Here is a 22,289-nt window from a genome sequence, read left to right on the forward strand (position 1 = left end):
CAGTCCGGTATATCATAGAGCATGACATGCCACTACCTCCATAACATAAATAGTAAACAGGGCATGAACGCTAAACAAGTAACAAACAAATCATGCTCGGGAACAAATAGTGACATGCCGATGCAGATATAAACATAATTATTACTACTTGCTAAAATCTACTAAACATATCAACAAGACATATCAAAATAGATTGGTCAAGGTACCCGCCTCCAATATAGATAGAGCTAATCAACCTCTATGTCGAAGTGCTCGTCTCGAATCCGAATCCTGTAATAAATTGTATGGTTTAGCTAAATTTTATTATAAATAAAATAGCTAAACCAAAATCCTTATTCACCAGGAACCCTAATTATTCCAGATTCCCATTTTAGGTGTAACTACAGCAAGGATAAATTCCTCCTCTAATCAAATCCAAATAGTTATTCCTTCGACATTGGCATACTACAATTATCCAATAACCAATCCATCCCTAAATAATCAATCTACTACATATTGAATCAAACCAATCCAAACAAACTCACCTACTTCGATCGTGCTAATGCTGACCCGCGATCGGAGAAGTTTGATGCTGTAAGTTTGGTGGTCGGAGTTGGATGACACTGCTGACCACCCAACGAATGCCCCAAATCAGATATCTAGCATGGTTCTAATGCCCAATTAGTAATCAATACATCCTCAACTATGTCGATCCGATGTCAAGCTAGACGCAGAGGAGAAATACGCTAAAGGTAGAGGTCTAGGGCACCACAACATGCCCCTGTTCGTACCTGTAGAATACCAACTCGAGTTGAATCGTCGGCAGCTGGCTGGAGGGTAGATCAGGCGGTAGATCGACAGAGGCTGGAGTCGGAAGCTAGGGCATCGCAAGGAGGTGGCCGGCGCTGTTCCGTGCGGCGACGACGCACTGCAGAGGAAGAGGGCGACACCTAGGGCATCGATTGTGGCCCTTCCTTCCGACGATCGGGCGGTGGCTCGAGCTCTAGGGCTTCGCGTCGGCGCAAGGATGATCGGGGCAGAGGCTAAGAGGAAGAGAATCGACGCAAGGTAAAGGCTCGGCTCGAAGCTTTTGTACGCATAGGGGAGGAGAGGAGGCGTCGCAAGCGTTGGCGGAGTTGGTGCGTCGGTTGGGCGGCATTGGCACCGTAGGGCATGGGTCGGGTGAGGAAATGGGCACGCGAGGGAAGGAGGCGGAGAAAGAAAGGAAATAAAAGAAAGAAAAAAAAATTAAAAAGAAAAATCAAACATTTCCTCGCTTAAATAGGGTAGCCCAAACAGACTTTCCCGAGACCCAATTTTTATCCCCATAAACTCGTCCATACGGTCTCTGAAAAATTCCAGAAAAATTTCTAAAAATTTCAAAAAATTCCCTTTTGGTGATTCACTCATTTTTGGTATTTTACAGACTCCCTGTTCAATCGACTGAACATCTAAAATTTTCATTTACTCCTCAATCTGATTAATTTCCATTTGCTCCTTGATCCGATCTTATTTGATCTTCGCTTACCATATGTGTTTGGTCTACTAAATTCCTATTTAGTCGACTGAACCATGTTATTTCTTTTGTTGCTTGATCCAATCTTATCTGATCTTCGGTTGCCAAATAGGATCAATCGACTAATAATGCTATTGATCGACACAATCAATATTCCTTTCTTTTGACTTGATTCGAATATGATCTAATCTCATTATATGGGATTGGTCGACTAAACCACGTAGTTCATCAATCAAATCGTTTGATTATCTTGAACTTTGCTTTTTTACAAAACAGAGGTAGCATAGTAAAAGTAATACTAAAGGTCTTGCAAAATAATTTAAAAACAATGCATGAATGAGTTTGACAGTTAGGACTGTCTAATCTTAACTTAGAAACCTCTGTTAGTTTCTTTAGTCGAATCAATGCCTAAGATTGTCCTGAATGGGATGTGCCCTCACTATCTCTCAAAATAGAAGACCTCTCCAAGACTTCCCTTACTTACCTGCTAAATATTTGATCTGACTGACCTGTTTGGACTTATACTTTTGCTCAGTGTCTGATCAACCCACAAAAACTTTTCTTACTTGATGTTTGGTCTAGCTGATTTATCAAGTTCTTTGCCAGATCAACTCATCTATTTCTACCTGGTGTCTTGTCCTTCTAATCTATTAAGACTCCTTGCCTAGTATCTGATCATCCTAACCCACTAGGTTTTTCCAATACCTAATGTCTGGTCTTCCTAAGCAATTAGGACTTTCAATGTTAAGTGACCTGCACACTTAACAACATATTAAACACATAATATTTAACTTTAAACCCTTTGTCATATATCAAACTACAAGTTCGATTATAGTGTTAACTGTATCAATAATAATGATTTGTGAATAATAATTTTGATTAAAGTGAATAGTTATTTTTCATATTATAACCACTATAAAGTAGCTTTATACATTGTAGTAGTTACCGTTAAGTGCTTCACAGTTATAACTAAACCCCGAATATTTAAGCATTGAACCTTAAATCCTAAACTTTGAATATTATTTTATCAACATACTCTGATCAAAATTATTTAAACTTCATCAACATCACTTTAAATTAATCAAAATTATTTTAAAATAGTTAAGTGCTTTTACACGTTATAGCAACTACAGAGTATCTTCTGCACGTTGTAACAACTAGTAGCGTTGGAAGTAAGAAATAACATTGTAACAATTACTTGATAGGTTTTATATATTGTAACAATTATTTAGTAGTTTCCATATGTGATAATAACTATATAGCTGCTACCCTAGGATAAGGAATATTTTGGAAATTAAATTTTCCCTAAATATATTATAATACTCCATAAATACTTAAGTTTATTTCATTTTAATTTTTCTTTTAACTAAATACTATAATCGGTAAAATCTTTAAAAAAAATAGCTTAAAAATTATAATCCAATTGGGAAGCATGAACCTAGAAATAAAATCTTAAAAAAATATTTTAATTAATTTTTTTAATTAAAAATTAAAAAATAATATCTATTATTTTTTTAGATTTTGAACTAAAAAATCAACATTTCTTTATATAAATCCCTAATACATTAATATACCCCCTAAACAGATTACAATACTCCGTAAATACTTAACCTTTCATAGTACCTCGATACTGGCATCCTATGCATCTCATTCGACGTTCTTATTAAGCTTTCCATTCCGACCCCGAGAGAAGCGAATGAGCAAGCAAACGAAGGAACTAAGCCCGAACTAGCGATCTCTTGAGTCCAGTCCAAAGGTCGCCACCAACCTTACTCTAAGTAACCTACATCTTTGTTTGTCTCCATCGAGTCCATTCGATCCTGCCAATAACCAATTCCAATGTTCCATTCCGCCTAGCCAAACCAGCTAACTCAAACCAACCTTAAGTTAAGGAGGTAAAGAGAAGGTTGTATAAAAAGAAAAACAATATAGATCTCCATAATGTAATTTCCAGGGCGAGCCAAGCTCCACTTTCTCAATCCTTGTCTTCCTCACAAGATGTGGTGATTCGGGGGTATAAGAAAGGATGCGCGTACCAACCAAAATATGGAATTTCCTTTAACTAAACACTATAATCAATTGGGAAGTTTAAATCCTAAAAATAAAATATTTTAAAAAAAAATTAACTTAAAAATAATCCAATTGAAAAATTTGAACCCTAAAAATAAAATCTTAAAAAATATTTTAATTATTTTTTAATTCAAAATTAAAAAAAATAAAAAAAAGAGTTGATATATATATATATATATATATATATATATATATAAAATTTGGGAAGCTTTTTTCCTAAAATTAATTAAAGGATAAGCAACTACAGTTTGTTTTAACCGATTTGGTCTTGGTTCTCCCCATAAATAGGACGGCTGAGACGGTTCCATCACCAAACCCTAATCGGTTTCCTATCTTTCGCTCTCGAGTCTATATATAGAAAGCGGAAGATATCGATTTCATCAGTTTGCAGCTACCGCAGCTCGTAGGTTTAGCATCGATTCGGCTATCAGATTTCAATCTCAGTCTTGTTTGTTGGTATGTTGGTTTTGGTAATCTCGTTGATCGTTTCATGGATTTCTTCTTCTGCTGGAGAAGTAGCTTTTGATGAGTGATCTTTATGATCTTAGCGGATTTCAGTGAGGCTTTTCGGTCTATGATCTTAACATTGTTGTTACACGCACTGAAGCTTTACCTCTTCTATCATTTCTGCTTTCCTTTCTCAAAAAAATTGTTTCTTTACTTATTTGATGAAAATTTGTTACTTTCGTCGATCTTTTTGTGCATTTCTTCTCGTCGATAAAAATTGCTGATGATGAATAATCTCTACGATCTTAGCGGATTTCAGTGAGACTTTCTGGTCTATGATCACAAAATTGCTGTTACACACACTGAAGCTCTTTCCATCCCTTTTGTTTCTTCACGCAAAAAATTGATTTGCCATGTTTTTTGGTGTCTCTTAGATGATTAAAAAATATTATTGCTTCCTTTCTTTATCGTTTCATGGACTGTTTGTCTGCTGGATAAAAATGGCTGATGATGAATGATCTGTAAGGTCTTAGCGGATTTCGTTGAGGCTTTAGAGTCTATGATCTTACTATTGTTGTTACACACACTGAAGCCTGATCTCTTGTTGGTCGTTGTCCTTTTCCAAAAAATGCTTCTCTTTTTCTCCTGATGCCATTGTTTTCTTCATGGATCAACATTGTTAGTAATTATTTGTCCAAGCACTTAGTTTAATATTTTACTTTTTATTCGATATCTACGATCAAAATTGGCTTGTGATGAACGATCTCTAAGATCTTAGCGGATTTCAGTGAGGCTATCCGGTCTATGATCTTACTATTGTTGTTACACACACTGAAGCCTGTTGTATCGATGCTGTTATTTTCCCATTTTAAAAAATATTGATTTTCCTCTTCGATGCTGGTGTTTTTCAAGAATTATATTATATATTTTGGTAGTTTCTTAGCTTCTCGTTAATGGCTGATGGCGAGATCTATCTTAGAGTATTTCAAGTTGGTGTTCTGGTTTATGTTCTTACAATTGTTACAGACACTCAACTCTAGTTTGCCCTTTTCCTTTCTTTTTCCTTTGCAATAAAATGAACGATATTTTTCCTCTTTTGACCCTTGATTTTCCATCAAAGATTACTTTTTTTTTTATCAGATTTGACATTCTTCAGTTTGAAAGTTCCATTTTGTTTAATGAATTTATTCATGGATGTTTGATACTATGGTAAGTTTAATTGGTGTGGGCAGTGGCATTGATCCTTGTCGCTGCTGTGAGCCTGCTCTTTTCACCAATAAAATGACTTCTTCCACTGGGTTCACGATTCTTGAATCAACTCTGGTTATCAAAACTTGAGTTTTTCATTATCTAGGGTTCTTGAATTTTCCTGCGTCGAATAGCTAATCTCTCCGATTGTCACTGTGTATGAGGTGATGCCACACCATCTTCCTCCGTCGTCTGCTCTCTTCCAGTGAGGAGCCTCGTTCTCGATGAGACATTTGCTATCATCATTCGTTTGTTTTAAGTTTCATATTTTATTGTTTCTTTTGAGGTGTTTCTTCTCCCAACGATGAGCAATGCTATATCAGTATTATCCACTGCTAATTCTGATCCGAATTTGCTTCCTTTACCTAAGCTTATAATGTTTGAGTGACAGGTATCTACAAGGGATCGCAGAGCTACAAAGATGCCTTTTTTTTTTCCAGAAATTAGGTTTTCAACTACCTGAACTGAGGCCTCAAAGTCGTCAAGCGTGGATCCTTTGGTCCACTTTTTTGTTGACTAGAGGAGGGTGTCAAATAGGTGGGGGCCATTACTCCCCATCAAATGCATGCAAGTGGCCCTTTTCTAGTCCGCAAATAGCGGACCAGAGGATTTGGGCTAAAAGTCGTCGAGTGCATTTCAGATCATAAATGATTATGTGTTTCTAGATTGAGTTAGACATTGAGTTAGCATTGCACTTGCTGCTAAGGTTTAAAATTTTGATCCGTGTCGAGATTTTGGTCTCAGATTGGAACGATATGGTTTCGGTATCATATCGTGTCGTGTCAATAGTATAGGCGAGATCTAAACTGCCTTCTGTTCCCGGAAGAGCATAGGCATTGGCTTCTCCTTCCTCTGGTCTTCCATTCACTCCTATCTCGATTTACTGGCATTTCGCTCTCTGTAGGTACTCGACCCATGATTCTTACATTGACTCTTCTTTAGAATATGCAGTTGAATCTGTCTTTACGGACTAGAGGATATAATTTTGGTATTTTTATTTATTTATAGTAATTATAAGATAAATATGTTTATTGTGTATATAAAAATAAGTTGTATATTGATTTATTATAAGTTCTCAATTATTAAATAATTTAATATTGTTAGAAAAAATAATTTAAAATAATTTTATTTAAATAGAATTGATATATCAATAATTCAAATTAAAATGGAAGTATCTATAATAATAATAATAATAATTATATAAATTAATTAATTATTTATTTAATTAATTATTAATTAAATAATATATATTTTAAATAGTAAAAAATATCAAGTAAAAAATTTTTTAAAAATAAAAAAAATATCAGAATATAAATATAATTTATTAGAGTTTTTTAAAAAAAATTTAGAATTTTTTTACATTTTTTTAAAAATTTAAATGAAATTTAAAATAATAAAAAAGATATTAGAATATAAATAAAATTTATTATTTATTTTTAAAAATTTTTAAATGAATTTAAAATAATAATTTTTTCAGAATATTAATTAATAAGTTTTTTTAAATTTATTTTAATTTTAAATATATTTTTTATATATTTTATTAGGATAATTTAATTAGAATTTATAAAAGCCTCTTCGAAATATCATATATTTTTCACACATCTTCTTTGGAAATTATTTAAATAAATAAAATAAAATAAATAATTATTAAAAACAGAAAAAAAAAATTGAGTACACAGTACGCGAGATCGCGCCTGCGATGATCGCGGGCGTTCTCGTGGGGCGGCGTCTGACGATGTGCACGACGCCTTCGGCGCTACAGGATGCTGCCTCCTCCGATGTCGACGGAGGCGTCCTGCGTCTCCTCCGGAGCCACCGATATGAGGACACCTCCTGTGTCAATTTTGGCGATCTCACTTGGTTATCAGGATTCATAAACTTTAATACTTAAGCCTGGAGGTTTAGAGTCCCAGAGGCAAAAATCCACTGCCAGGGGTGAAAAGTCCTAGTGAGTAACGGCACGGTCAAAGGGTCGTCGGTCGACGACATGAGAGGTCGCCAAATGGGCCGACGACATAAGGGCCGCTAGTTGGGCCGTCACAAGGGTCGCCCAAGAGGCCAAAGGACCGGGTCGTTACAATAAAAAGGTGCATTTTTATTGTAATGACTCAACCCATTTGGCGACCCTTGGGTCGTCGACCGTCGGTCGTGCCGTTACTCACTAAGACTTTCCACCCTTAGCCAGTGAATTTTTGCCTCCCCAAGATTCGAACTCTAGACTTCCAGACTTAAGTACTAGAGTTTATGAATCCTGGTAACCAAGTGAAGTTACCAGGATTCATAAACTCTAGTACTTAAGTCTGAAGATCTAGAGTTCGAATCTTAGGGAGGCAAAAATCCATTGACCAGGGGTGAAAAGTCTTAGTGAGTAACGGCACGACCGACGGTCGACGACCCAAGGGTCGCCAAATGGGCCGCCAAATGGGTCGGGTCGTTACAAAGGGTGGGATCTAGCATTACCCAGGCCTAGTTGGCCCATTGAGATCACCCACTTGAGACCTTCGTCACTTCAAATTTTGGCTTTGACTAGATCTCCTCATTGTTGCCTGACACATTGCATGTACCCTGCCTTCGTCTATACAGGTTGATTGACAACTAGTCTCAATCTTGAGACCAATTCCCGTTCCATTGTGAGATTGAAGGAGTTAAAGAAGACGTAATGAGAATGAAGGAGTTAAAGAACTTGTTTGGCCGTCGCAAGGTAGTAGGACTTGATCTTCAGCTTCTTGTTCAGAGGGAACCTGTAGTCATTTGATGCCCACGTTTGATCATCCCTAAGTCTTTCAGTGTCTCACTGCCTACATATTCAATGACTCTAGGCTACCCTTTGCCTTGTCTTGATTTACCACAGCTACTGTCATCTCTTGACCACAAAGAGGCTTTCCTGTGTGTCATGAAAATCAAGCTTCTCTAACTTCAGGATGAGACAAAAGATACAACCATTTCTTATTAGTAGAAAGGGTGCTCAAAGGCGATAATAGAGATTGGTTTTTGAGAAACAAAACAAAGATGAAAATCCACCAATTTCTTACCTTTTGAAAAGGCTGCCTAAGAAGAAATTTTGAAATACTCAATATATTTGACGAGTCTATTACAACTAATACTTGGAAACAACTATTGGAAAAAAAACCCAACTTGGACGGAGTAAGTTCTCTTTATGGTCAGGAGTATGATATGGTTCAAATATTATATCAATTTAGAAATTTTCTTTATAATTTTAGAATTTAAAACTATATATTCTTAAAAAATCTATATTTTTTATTTTTAAAAGCTCTTTAAAAGGTTGTTATAGCTTTGAGAGATGAAAGAGACTTTTTAAATTGGTTATACTTTTTAAGGTAAGATAGACCTTTATAGATGAGTTGATCTTAATCAAGTACAAGTCTATAAAGAGTTAGAAGTTTTTACGGTGGACATAAATTTAGATAATCCCTTAAAATTAAGGAGTTAGCTCCTAAGTAGCATATTTGAAACATCTAGAAGGGAAATTTTTTACTCCAGTTAAATTTCAGGGACTGATTTTTTTTTTTCAGTATAAACATGTTAATGAAACACATGTTCATGCATACAAGCATGTAGCTTTATTAAATGTACAATGTATGAATTCAACTGTGTCAATTAGCAATTATGATATCTAATTAAATCTATTTAAACATTTTCATTATCTGCTGGCATTGATACACATATATCCTTTTTAAACTGCTTTTCTTGTCAGTTTAATCAACAATGCTAAACTTTCTTATTAGTAAATGTTCTTTTTCACCACAGGATCATGTTTAAAATCAGGTTCAAATTTGAATAGTATATAGTATGTGAAATATATTAATACATTACTAGTTTTTTTTTTTTTTGCTTTTGATAATCTAGGTATCCAGCTCTTCGACCCGACTAATCCTGGAGATGACTGGTCCGGTTCTGTGGAAGTTTTCTATTGACCATCAGAATAAATCGGGAAGTGCTCGTAGATATCCATCAAAGTGGTCAATGTTCTTAGAGTTGTTATCCCACTAGAGGAAAATCCTTACAGTATGCCGTAGCTAGGATTCGACCCATAGATGCTTGATTAACCGTTTAAAAGATCTAACCGTTGTATCATTGCTCGGGGGAAAAGCATACGAGATAGCATCAGAGTAAATTGCTTTGAGTTGTTTCAGTATAACTGAGAATGAATTTCCAAGTGTCGTTTGGCATGTCTTGCTCCCCTTCCAGGTCGGCCCTGGAGGAGGGTGACACTGGGCGATGGCCCTGGGCCCCTAGTTTGAGAGGGCCCAATTTTTTTTTTTTTTAGTATTATGTATTATAGGCATGTAATTGGGGCCTTGAATAGTTTGGTCCAAATTCATATTTCAGAATCTTTTGATATTGTCTTTTACTTTTATCTTTTTAGGCATGTAATTGGGGCCTTGAGTAGTTGGGATCCAAATTTATTTTGGACCTTTTTTTTCCGCCCCGGGCCTCCTCTGTAGAAGGACCGGAGCTGTCCCCTTCTCATCCTATGGTCTCATCTATCCTCCAAAAGTTATCAGTGAATTTGATCTACTCGTAGAGTCCTGGTTGCAAATCTTATCCACCCTCAGCCATTGAAAGCCAGTTTGTTTATTAGAAACAACCTGAACTGGAGGATAGACACTTGAAATACTGTTGGAAGATATGGTTTTGATATCTTCTCCTTTGCATGTACCTTAGCCTAGTTAGACTGATGGAATTAGAGAGATAACTAAGTAAATGATGAAGAATGCTTTAATCTAACTTACAGCACTAGGAAATTTGATTCAACTCTTTGCTCTTTCAGACACTGATATATTTCTGGTCCATACTCTTGACTACAATTTATGAACTCATTGCATTGTTGTCATTGCATTGTTGTCACTGTATTGATGAAATGAATAGAACGAATAAGTAGATAGTTGAATCTTCTGTGATCGTTGAGTGTTTCTTAGATTAAAAGATAAATTTTATATGACTATGGTATGACTTGTCATGCTCTATGGATTAGATTATTAACTATTAGAACATGACATATACAAAAATTCATACACTAAAGAGGTGAATGTTAAGATTGATGTGTTAAGTTATTAGAAAGGACAAGATTGATGTGTAAAAGTTATTAGATAGGACAATCAAGTGAAGTTTCAATAAGTGATAAAGTGAAAGTAGATTTAAATGATATGTAGATGTTTAAAGTGTTTTTATTGCAAATGCCTCTGATATCATAAGAAGGGATTGAATGCCACTTTAGTACCACTTGGTAGCCCAGTGATGATTTTTTCCTTAGGTGCATAAGCGGCTGGATTAATGTCAACAATGTGGTCAATGAAAACTCAGTAGGAGAACACCCGCCGTCATCTTGAAAGCATTGAGATAACTGCTCCTGCACATTGTATATCTATTAGGCGGTATTTGTATGACTACGTTGTTCAGCTTCTGATTTCATTAGGAACTAGATGGTGCCTTTATCCCCTAAATTCAATGCAGATGGATATCAAACAATCAGCTTCTTATAATGCCACTCAGAGCTTCCTTGTCAAGCCACTTGGCGAAGGATCAATGGAAAGCTATTCACCTAAAGACATTTGATTGATTAATTTGTAACATGAAGAAGGTTAGCAAATGTGCCTTGGTATTCTCGATGAATTAAAAAAAAAATTCTTATATGGAAGTATCTCTGAGTGAATTGATCATTTTACATCGGAGAGCTAAAGAGAAGAAGCTTCAGGGATAGTTATTAGCACTAACAATTGGTCTTATTTTATTACCTGACAAGACATTTCTGTTGATTCCAGATGTATATTGTCTTAACTTTGCAGCTGAAAATTTTAGTAGCTTTCTGGCTTGGCTCGAAAGTTTTGTAAAGCAGAACCTTTCTGGCTCGGCTTGTATCTATTCACATTTTCCTACAATTTATTTGTTTATGTAGGTATGACAATATGAAAAAAAAAAAAAAAAATGCATTTCATTCCTCTGTTTATTTCAGATTTTCTGATAGAATCGTATGAGTTGTTGCTTCTGGGCATAAGCTCTGCGCTTTTTTAGCTGCAATGTTGCAGCGGCAACGATAGCTTCCAGGAACTGGGAAGCATTTGTTTCCTGTTATTGAGGCTCAAGGCATGATGGCTAACCACTGCTAACTACTACTTTCTTGTGCGCTCGTCTTCCATGATTAAACCAGAAGACTTCATCTAAAATTTATGCTTACTTTTCTCCGATCAATCCAGGGGTCTGAAGTCTGAAGCTTTCTACAAATATAAGGTAAAGTGGGAAAAAAAACATTTTTGTTCTTATAATGAAGTATCTTTTTCACATCCTCTTATTGCTCAGTGGCAACTAATGTTTGACTTAGAAATGATATCTTTGTAGAGTCACGAAGCATCCATATCTTGGGATAAGAATCTCACAAGGGATCATGGAAACTAATTGGAGGACTGATGTAAGCCCAATCATTCCTCCATTCACATCCACAACCATCTTCCCCACTTCCGTATCTCATATTCAAATGCCCTCACTGTCACTGCAAATGATCATTAACATACTCCAAAGTGGTGGTTATTGCCACTCACATCACTTTGTGCTGCTCTTTGTAGTCTTTCTTTCTCCCAACAAAGATATACTGTCACAGTCAGCTTGTTCCATGGCATCTGAAACGTGACCTGCCATCCCTAGACTAGTATATATGCTGATCCACCATTGGTGGCCATTGGAACACCTGAGGCTGCGGATTTAATACTGCAAATGGCATTGAATTGGAGGAAAAGTACTCCTAGAAATGATGGGCAGCGTGCTAGATGGGAGGTGGTGGATACAAACAAGTTGCCTTATTTTTTTAAATACAGGGTTCATTAGGTGATAAGGGGAATCTTCTTGAGTTGCATCAATTCTTAATCATCCCTTAGGAGGATTGATAACTTTTAGGCCTTTTTTGTCCTTTCAATTAGTGAGTTTATTTTTAGAGAGATGACTAATAGCACATATATAGTAATGAAGCTTCAAGACATTATCTTGTACAACTTTGTAAATTTTATACATGGAGGAGAAGATTCTTGTGTGCCTGTTTTTGTAAAATAATCATGAATATATAAGATTGAGGCCACGGTTGGTATCTGGGGACTCTATTTTATTTATTAGTGTGTCTATTTACATGTATCTTGGGAAACAAAATTATAGTTTAAGGATTTTACTAAGAATCTGTTTACTCCTGGAGAGGAGGGAACTCTAGGGTTGAATTTACCCTTCCCTTTCTTGGAACATGATGTTGTAATTGACTTTGATGTTAACATTCCTAAGCAAAGATCAAATTGATATGGGTTAGTGAAGTTGGAGGGTGTAAGCAAGTTCAATGTCTACAAACTAAGGTTATAGTTTAATAGAAATTGTCTTTTTTAAAAAAATAAGAGACTATATCTTTTAGGCACTTATAGATCATATTGTATGGTTGTAGTTTACACCCCTCATCCTTTTCAGAAGGATTTCATATTTTTTTTCAAAAAAAAAAAATCTCTATTATTTTAATAGACTATTGTTTAGGCACTTCATAATAACTTTAGGCCATATTTCTAGATTGATTCCTAAAGTGTTATAGTGTAATCACTAACACACACTCTTCTTAATAATTATACAAGGATATCATTTAAAAATTAAATTGTTAATGAACTTTAGACAAATAAAATAAGATTGGTAAACTTTAAATATATTTTCTCTTTTTACCAATGATGGGTATTTGATCATATCAGTGAGCAATGCCAAGAAGGAGAAGGGAGATGGCACAAGAACTTTAAGAGTAAGGTCTAATGGAGGAAGTCCCAAGTAGAGCTTAGCTTGTCATGTAGTGGCAAGGGAATATATATCACTGTCTCTTGACAAGAAAAGCATTTGATTACTAGTATAACATTAAAAAATAGCTTGAATCTAGAAAAATAAATAAAAACATTCTTTGTTTCTAATCAATTAATTAACCATTAGATTATGGCATGCCAAGGTGGATGATGAGTGGAAGATAAAGCTAATGGTTATGTTAGGTTTTCATTGCCACTTCACTTTGCATGATCAGAAAAATTTGTCTTATATTTTAAAGATCGAGATGGTGGTGTCCTCTTAAGCCGTTTGATGAGGCATTATCCTTCATGTATATGTATATGAGAGAGAAAAATAATTCTGGGATGAGTTGGCGGGGGTGCTGGGACGAGCGTATTCATCTTTTTACCATCATGAGAGAGAAAAACACTTCAAATCTTGAGCAATTTGATGCAATTATCCATCACATTGTTTAAAATTAACATGAGTATATGTTTTATTACTAATTTTATCAAATTGAATTTGCCTTAAATTTACACAAATATACATGTTTAAATGATCATTTTAAATAACAACAGAGGTCGATATACTACTTTCTTCGATCATCATCCTCTCCCTATTCCTACCTTAGAAGACTTGCAATTTTAAAAGTTGATGACAAAATGACTACAAGCTTGTAATTGAAAATAAATAACCACGTCTAATACTCACAACATAAGAGTAAATTTTTCCATTGATGATTTGATGTTGTGCTTCCTTGATTTATCTTTAGGGACCAATGAAAAATTTTTATAAAGTCGGACTGATCACTTTCAAAATTAATTGGATTACAAGAGCTACATCTAGATAATAAAAAAACAACATAAGAGTGTGAATCATTGCACACCGATGCAAGTGCAACTTAAAAGTTATATCGATGTTCAATTGATCCTCGCCTCTAATGATATTTTCTACAAAGAAATCTATATAAATATCACCCCAGAACAAAAAAAAAAAAAAAAATGGCCACTAATCGTTATTCCAATCCAACATAATAAAACTAATTAAAAGCCGAGACCAATAAATACTACTTGAATATGTAAACTCTCCTCACTTTCTAAATAGAACAAAACTAATACAAAATAGTTCTTACAAAGAACTATTTTTTATTTGATGAAAGTGAGGGGAGTAACATCATTTTTTTATTTGATTTATCATCTCATCCCATCCCATCCCATTTTGTTCAATCCATTTTTATTTCTAAAAATATCTATATTTTTTAAATTATTGTAGTAATTATGAGATCATAGTTATTATATAGTTATAACAGTTATACGATTATAATTGTTACATCTACACAATTAAGACAACTACAATCCTAAAAATTTACTACAATTAAATAGTTATAACAATTATAACAATCAATGTTAACAAGACATGAAATATTTTATATTATAGTAATTACAATTCGTAACTACATCCTACAATATAATATTGATCTTTAACCAAAGATGAAATATTCATATTGCATTAGCAATGAACTATAACGATTACAATATGATGTTACTAATGTTGATCAAAATTGAAATATTTATATTGTAATAATTATGAATTATAGTTGCTATAATAATATTTAAAAAAGTTATTTTCAAAAATAAAAATTTACCGAAATAGGAGGATGTCTTATTTTAATGATAAATAAGAAAAAGCCTCTTTTGAATTTTTTTTTCTTTGGATATATATATATATATATAGATTGTGATGAGTGTGACAGATCAATAAAAAGTGGGCTCCTCTTGCGGACATATGAGTATAAATTTCTCCTCATAATAATATCCACCTAATTAATTCCCTGGTTTTTGTTTCATAATAATAGATAGAGTGGTGTCCTCCTTTGGTCCCCATGTGTTCTTGAGTGAGTTACCTTTTCCTGCCTTGAACTCCACTCAAAACTCCTGCTCTCGCTTCCTCCCTTCCTTCTCATTATTAAATGCCCAACCATATAATTCATCCCGTCGTGGAGGAAAAAGTTGGACCTTCGAGCTTGTCAGTCATTTCACAGGTAAGTTTTGGCAAAGAGGCAGCGAGCAAGTTATGTTTGTTCCTTAGTTTATTTTTATTTTTGGGGGCATTTTGTTTTTATTATGTTACTTGCATAAGCTGTGATGCATGCAGTTGATCAGGCCACCAGATTCTATTCCTATTTAGGGATTAGAGCTCTTCAGTTTCCACTAGTAAGATCTCCTCCTCAGTCCTCACCACTTGGCTTCTTGGATAACACAGTGGGAGCAAAAGTAAGCCCAAACTCCAAACCCCTCTGTCTCACTCTCTCACTCATATGCAAGTGCTGCAAGGGAAGAGAGGAGATCTTTTCCTTGCTGTTCCTGTTGGTGCCATGCAAGGGGGGAGGTGGGCATGAGATGCATGCACAAGGGCATTAAATGTTAATGAGTGTGGTAATCAAGTACTGTGGCAAGGGGGGGATTGCAATAGTTTCCTTATCCGGAGGAGTGTTTCCTGAAACATTCCATCCTCGATCCATTTTGTCAAATGAATTCTCTCTCCCACCCTCTCCCCCTTCCCTGCAATATCTCATTTGTTTGCTAATGAGTTGTACCGAGATGCCTCTTGGTTTTCCCCTCTTTGTTGTGATGTGAGAACTCACTGCTCGTCTGTGTGATGGTGGCCAGACCTTTAGCTGTTCCCATCCCGCTCCCCTTCCTCCCTCTTTTCCATCCATCAAAGCCAGAGAGATTGCTTGCTCCAACAGTCTAATTTGTACATTAAAAGCTTTGCGTGGGTAATTAAGCGATCAGACTCAGCTAGCTTTTGATGCACTAGGAGTGTATGATGATCAGGGTTTAGTATACAATGTTATCCTTTATGTTACAGGTCACTTTAGAATGTTTTAGATTCCTGCCTTCTCTTCATTTAGACCCTTTATCATTCCTAAGCTGACAACAAATCAGTCCCCCCCTCCAAGCTCAAGGCACCAAAGTCCATGTAAAAAAGACAAGAAAGGCATAAACTTTTCCCCACCCTGCCACATTGCCCCACTTTGGAAGAAAGACAAGTGGTGAACAGTGTCTCTACTCCCTGCTCCTGCTGCTGCTACTCCTACTGCTAGTTCAATCCATCTCATCTCATCTCATCTCATCTCATCTTTTAAGTCTTTCTTTCTTTCTTTCTTTCCACCACCATTGCATTCGTCCATCTACTACTTACTACTGCTACAGCTGTTACTTGAGACTTAAAACAAGTATAGTATACTACTTACCACTTGGCGACTATCATTCCCACACTTGTGTTTTGTTTGCAGATCATGTCCTGTCAAGGAAGCTGCTGCATTCTCAGATGTCCTTTTAAAGCAAACCAATCTCTATTTCCTCCCATTTCACTTCAATCTCCACTCACTGTTATTGCTGCTGCAATTCTGGTGTAGCTCCATCGCTAGGCTAGACATGCTCAGTTCGCTCAAGTCCTCGGCGTCCTCGTCCTCCCACGAAGAGCAGGACCACCACCACCGTCACCACCCTGCCGCGAGGCAGCTTCTGATCAGCTGCGCGGACCTCGTCGGCCGCGGGGATCTCCCCGCAGCGCAGCGCGCCGTGGGGTTGCTACTCGGGACGGCGTCCCCGTTTGGGGATGCTGCTGACCGGCTGGCGCACCAGTTCGCGCTCGCGCTGTCGATACGGGCCGACGGCCGGCTGCGCCGGTCTTCGGCGCCGGAGGCGGTCCAGTCGGCCTACCTCGCCTTCAACCAGATCACGCCGTTTTTGCGCTTCGCGCACCTGACGGCGAACCAGGCGATTCTTGAGGCCGTCGAGGGTAGCCCCTGCGTCCACATCCTCGACTTTGATACCTCCCACGGCCTCCAGTGGCCGCCGCTGCTGCAGGCGATCGCCGAGCGCGCGGACCACGAGAACCCCCCTCCGGCCATCCGCATCACCGGCACCGGAACCTGCCTCGACGTCCTCCGCCTCACCGGCCGCCGCCTCCAGACCTTCGCCGACTCCCTCAACCTCCGGTTCGAGTTCCATCCCTTGCTTCTCCCGCCGGACTCCGCCGTCCCCGCCGATCTCAACCTCAACTCTCACCTTCGCCCGGGGGAAACCCTCGCCGTCAACTGCGTGCTCTTCCTTCACAAGTTGCTCAAGGACGAGGACGACGACCGCGGCGAGCTGCGCGCGTTCATGGCGGCGGTGCGGGGGGCGAACCCAGCAGTGGTGGCGGTGGCGGAGCGGGAGGCGAGCCACGGCTCCCCCGTCTTCCTGCAGCGCTTCGCGGAGGCGATGGACTACTACGCGGCGGTGTTCGAGGCGCTGGAAGCGACTCTGCCGCCGACTAGCAGGGAGCGGGTGGCGGTGGAGCAGGTGTGGCTTGGCCAGGAAATCAACGGGGTCGTCGTGGGCACGGTGCGGCACGAGGCGTTCGCTCGGTGGGAGGCGGCGATGCGCGCCGCCGGATTCCGCAACCGCCCTCTCAGCCCTTTCGCTCTTTCGCAGGCGCGCCTCCTCCTCCGGCTACACTACCCGTCGGAAGGATACCAGCTCCAAGCTGCGCGCGACGCCGCCTTCTTGGGCTGGCAGAACAAGGCGCTCTTCTCCGTCTCCTCATGGCATTAGCAAAAGCCATGCGCGAAGAAAATTATCACAACGGAAGAGACAACAAATCAATTCATGAGGGAGGGAAGGAAGGAAGGAAGAAGAAGAATGAAGATGAAGGCAAAGTTATTAATCTCTCTAATTAATAAGTTGATTAATTAATTAGCTTAATTCTTCTCTCCTTTTAGTTGTTAATTGACTTGATGATTGAGGAGGGTTTTTTGATTTTAGTAGCAAAAAACTCATCAGTCTAATTAATTAATATGTAGGTTAGCATATATATTGTTGTTATTGTCATATATAAATATCTGAACTTGCCTAGCAACCATAAACCCTAACCCTAATTCTCCTGTTCTCCTTCTTGAAGAATGTAGTAGATGTAGCTACTGCACGTTTGCATGGCATTTTGGAACTTGTGGACTAAACCATTAATAGTGCATGAAACTTAATTAATTAACTAACCTTTTATGCGTTTTCATTGATGTTTTCTATCATATTACAAATATTGGAACATAGAAATCAAATCTTCCTTTCTGTATGCTTAATTTCAATTGGTGAGTTGTTTATTTCTCTCATCTATTTTCTAGTAATAGATGACTCATCCACACTGACATTATTTGAATATATAAATATATATATGCTTGCATGACTTGTGCTATAATAATACAAAAATGACTAGGTGCATTAATCTTATCTATCAAGAACTTGCCTGTTGGGTGCTATAGATTTGGTGTTATTATATCTATGATTAATTAAACTAATTAATGATGGTCCACACTAACTTATCTAGATACCACTAGCCACAAGCAAATTAGTTAATTAGGATAAGAATGGCATCTTGTAGGGTGTAACATAATCATGAAATGGAGCCTTTTATTCTGCAAAAGGCCACCACTTTGTGCTTACATTAGTGAAGGCTGCATCTCTTGTGCCTCCAAAGAGGGGGTTTTACTTCTTGTTTCTTGTGCTCTTGTCCCAAGTATGCCAATCACCAATAGGCGCTCTCTCTCTCTCTCTTCTCTCTCTCTCTCCATATCTTTTTATATATATATATATATATATATATATTTGAATACTATATAGTTTATTTATACCTTAAATCCTGCCTCTTGTCCCCTCAAACAAACTCATGGATTTGCTCAAAGAAGGAGAACTTTTTATGGCAAAGGCTAAATGTATTGTTTGGCTTGTCCAACAAATCTCTTCCATGCATGCCATTTCCCATTTGATGTCCCCCTCTTCCCCTTCCTTGGGATCCTTCATGTTGGGATCCAAGCTCAAGCATCAAGGCTTCCTTTCCTCTACTTGCTACCTAATTTGTCCTCTCCATTTGTGTATGTTTCATGAAATGCAAACCCCAATTAGTCCCAACATGTAGATTTCTCCGCGACTGAAAACCTTTTTGCGAACGACCGAGGTCAATTAAGGTAGGAGGCAACCGGCTTCATGTAAGTCCTAGCTAGTTATTCCTTCTTTATGAGCACATATATGATATAACCTTGTGCTCTTTTTATGTACATGATCAGTTAGGTTTATAGCACTCTCATTTCACTATTTGTTTGATATTAGTCACATGCATTAGAAAGATTAATTATGTTATGTATGTAATAGATCAAACTCTCATTTCATTCAAAGAAAAACAAAATCAAGCATATCTATCAGATGACAGACACCATGAAGGGAAATGACATGGCTGATGAACCAACTCCTGCCTTGCCCCTCAAAACCAATTTGCATTTAATGTTGTGAATCTCTGCAAACACAAAGAAAAGAAGAAATCTTTCTTTTCCTTCTTTTCTCATAGTTGTACATAGGAAGAGTTAATGTAAGTTTGCATGCATGCAATGGCAACTTTCATGAGGAAATACTCCTCTTTACCCCTCTCTTTTTCCCTTTGTGTGTGGGTAAAACAAGTGACAATACATTACATGTTGCAAGCAGTGCTGCTGAAGCAAGAAAGGAGGTAGCTGGCTAGGTACGTTGGCCCATTACACACAATGTTGTTGTACAAGTCGCATTAATTGCAATGATAGGTAAGAATGTGATACGTCATAGACCAGAATCTGTCAAAGAGATTCTGCATTTAAGATCTTAATGATTGAGAGCTGAGGAAGGATAAAATTTATGAGATCACCATCTGAATTGGACAGCTGCTTCAATGCCTTTCTCCTTCTAGGGTTTATTTATGATGATTTATGTGGATATGGAATCAACCTTCTGCATGCTCCGGGGCAATTAATTGGTTCATTTAGAAGCTTTTTCTACGTACAAATGCCGCAGCAAAAGAATAAAAATAAATAAATAAAAATTTCAAATGGTATCTTGGAAGTGAGTTTTTGAGTACCTGCTCCAAATTTAATTAAGCAATAGATGATTAAAAAAAAATCATATACTTTTAGGATTAATCTGGCGAACTTTAGACACTTAAAAATAAATATGATATATGCATATGCGATTATCATCGACATATACTTTTAGGAGTATTCCTCGGCACTCTGATTCTCAATAGTGAATCGAGGCATTCGGGAACACACCTGAGCGCTCAAGCATATAAGGATTGTTCAGAAGTATACATCGAACATATTTGTAGGTTAAATTCTCTCAATCTATATTGTGTTCACGAAAATCCTAATTTATCATTGGATCTCATGCGTGTTCAAAATGGTAAAAATCAAACCCTAATTATACATATGTTAGGGAAAATCTAAATTTATCAATAGATATAATCTTGTGAGTTCAAAACATTATGTTTTTCATAGCAACTCATTATTAGTACAAACCATCTTTTATTTTATGTTTTTCTTTCCGCTATGTATTAATCTATTATAAACAAATACATAAAGAAAGTCATTCACCCTCTTCTAGAGACATCATGGATCCTAATACCTAGTTCACCATAATTGATTATTTCATGTATTCAAAATGGAAATAATGAACCTAATTAGTATTCTATCTATATTTGTCCCAAAAAATATATCAAAAAACCCGTCAATCAAGGTGTGCGCAATTAATCCCTCATGTCAAATGAAAAACCTTTCATCAACACACTCAAGTAAATTGAACCCTAATTTATCATCTGATTTACTTCAAAATTTACATATTTTCTTTCTTTGTTTTAAAAAAACGAAACAAAAACCAAAAAAAAAAAAAATCCTGAACCCAAGTCAATCATCCATATATCTTTACATATCTTTTGCAAGAAACTAAAATCTTAATTCCTCACCACATCATGTGCAATGGTAAAAGGTAGGATGAATTCCTATGGAATAAGGATTTGATTCTCTCGTACACTTGTTCGCGGTGTTCGAACTACTCTTGATGTTAGATTGTTTGTTATGATCTATCTGTACTTTCTAAATTTACTTTGATGGTTTTTGTCATTTTCAAAATAAGTCAGTTTAAAAAATTAAATATCTAAATTAATAAAAAAAGAAAGTAATAATAATCTAACACTATATTTAGTTATTTTTATGATCGAAATGGAAACTATCCTAGACAAATTTAAAAGTCATGTAGGTCTCACATCAACTGCTAAATTGCTCACTCCTTTTACTTTACATACATATGTTTACTTTAACATTAATTGTAGAATGAAAGAGAGAGAGAGAGAATCACTTGGGGACAGATCCTCCTGAAAAAGTATATCTATTTTGCATAGCCGTGTCTGGACATCCATCCACTCATGAGCTGTAGGAATTGAACAAAGTTTGGCAACAGTGGAGGAACAGTAAACAAGATCCATGTCAATTGGAGAGGAAAGGAAAGCAAAGGAAAGCTAAGCAAACATCCATGGAGCCATTGCATTAATTGACCCGATCAAGGACAAAAGGGTTCCGAGCCATTGCATGCAATATTGTACTATATGCATTTCTTTAATTAATTTAAAACCTTGAAATCATGCATGTTGCTTGTCTCTCATATCATTGCAGCATTAATGAATATGGAAGACAAGCCAAAGGCGCAAAGAGAGCTATCTACCTACATTCATAGCCACAGCTTGGGGACTGCCAAAAGTCCTCCCTTAAGCTCTCCTGTGACCTGGACATACCATTGAACATGCAAGATTTTATATACATATTTAATTAACAATATCGATATATATTTCTACAGAGAAAATTCATTCTTTGTAGCACAATGAAACACATTATCAACTCATCCAAGAATATAATTATCAACTCATCCAAGAATATAACATGAATGCAACTATATATTACTTAATTATTTGGTGATTGCATTGAAGATCTGTGTTTTTTTCCTATTCCCATATATATTTTATTGTGAAGGATGGGAGATTCAGGTTTTGGACAATTTTAGTATGTAGATTAACAAAATTCTAATTAAATATTTGTAATGAATATTTATATTGTAATAATTAAAGGAAGACATTAGATGGAAATATTTGTTTTACTAAGGACTTAATTGTGATACTTTATTATATGATAACTTAATTAGGATTGTGATAGAGTAATTTAAACAACTCTTCTTTTCTTTTCTCCCTCTCAAATTTTCATTTAACAATTACTAGCCCCTAAGTTCACCGCATGGTAAATTTGCAAAATTGAGAAAGGATCGATTCCTGATTGAATCGATAGAAATACCTTTCCACATGATGACCTATTTGATTTTCTAATTTATCTCTCTACAAATATATATGGGGC

General features: G+C 36.7%; 1 protein-coding gene, 2 long non-coding RNA genes and 4 other non-coding genes across 7 annotated transcripts; 6 read left to right on the plus strand and 1 right to left on the minus strand.

Annotated features, from left to right (window-relative positions):
• Positions 1 to 209: 209 nt before the first annotated feature.
• On the minus strand, positions 210 to 1,198 carry LOC122002425. Its single transcript, XR_006117651.1, has 3 exons — positions 771 to 1,198; positions 525 to 638; positions 210 to 270 (listed from the first exon to the last, which is right to left on the minus strand). It is a non-coding gene; the product is annotated as an uncharacterized LOC122002425 (long non-coding RNA).
• A 2,687-nt stretch (positions 1,199 to 3,885) lies between these two features.
• On the plus strand, positions 3,886 to 12,326 carry LOC122023419. Its single transcript, XR_006123120.1, has 3 exons — positions 3,886 to 4,021; positions 10,536 to 11,509; positions 11,618 to 12,326. It is a non-coding gene; the product is annotated as an uncharacterized LOC122023419 (long non-coding RNA).
• Positions 4,082 to 4,175, plus strand: LOC122039369. The gene has a single exon (XR_006128199.1). It is a non-coding gene; the product is annotated as a small nucleolar RNA R11/Z151 (small nucleolar RNA).
• LOC122039371 lies at positions 4,290 to 4,383 on the plus strand. The gene has a single exon (XR_006128201.1). It is a non-coding gene; the product is annotated as a small nucleolar RNA R11/Z151 (small nucleolar RNA).
• LOC122039370 lies at positions 4,514 to 4,607 on the plus strand. The gene has a single exon (XR_006128200.1). It is a non-coding gene; the product is annotated as a small nucleolar RNA R11/Z151 (small nucleolar RNA).
• On the plus strand, positions 4,759 to 4,852 carry LOC122039367. Its single transcript, XR_006128198.1, has one exon. It is a non-coding gene; the product is annotated as a small nucleolar RNA R11/Z151 (small nucleolar RNA).
• Positions 12,327 to 14,925: 2,599 nt separating the features above from the next.
• LOC122002431 (protein MONOCULM 1-like) lies at positions 14,926 to 17,950 on the plus strand. The gene is made up of 2 exons (XM_042557595.1): positions 14,926 to 15,089; positions 16,347 to 17,950. Exon 2 carries the CDS (start codon positions 16,489 to 16,491, stop codon positions 17,650 to 17,652), a length of 1,164 nt encoding a protein of 387 aa, XP_042413529.1. The 5' UTR covers positions 14,926 to 15,089; positions 16,347 to 16,488; the 3' UTR covers positions 17,653 to 17,950.
• The last annotated feature ends 4,339 nt before the right edge of the window (positions 17,951 to 22,289 follow it).

Source organism: Zingiber officinale, chromosome 1A (genome assembly GCF_018446385.1).
Source record: "Zingiber officinale cultivar Zhangliang chromosome 1A, Zo_v1.1, whole genome shotgun sequence".
In the NCBI taxonomy this organism is placed as follows: Eukaryota; Viridiplantae; Streptophyta; class Magnoliopsida; order Zingiberales; family Zingiberaceae; genus Zingiber; species Zingiber officinale.

Coding starts and splice junctions, on each gene's coding strand:
- LOC122002431 (XM_042557595.1), top strand. CDS start 16,489: ATGCTCAGTTCGCTCAAGTCCTCGGCGTCCTCGTCCTCCCACGAAGAG.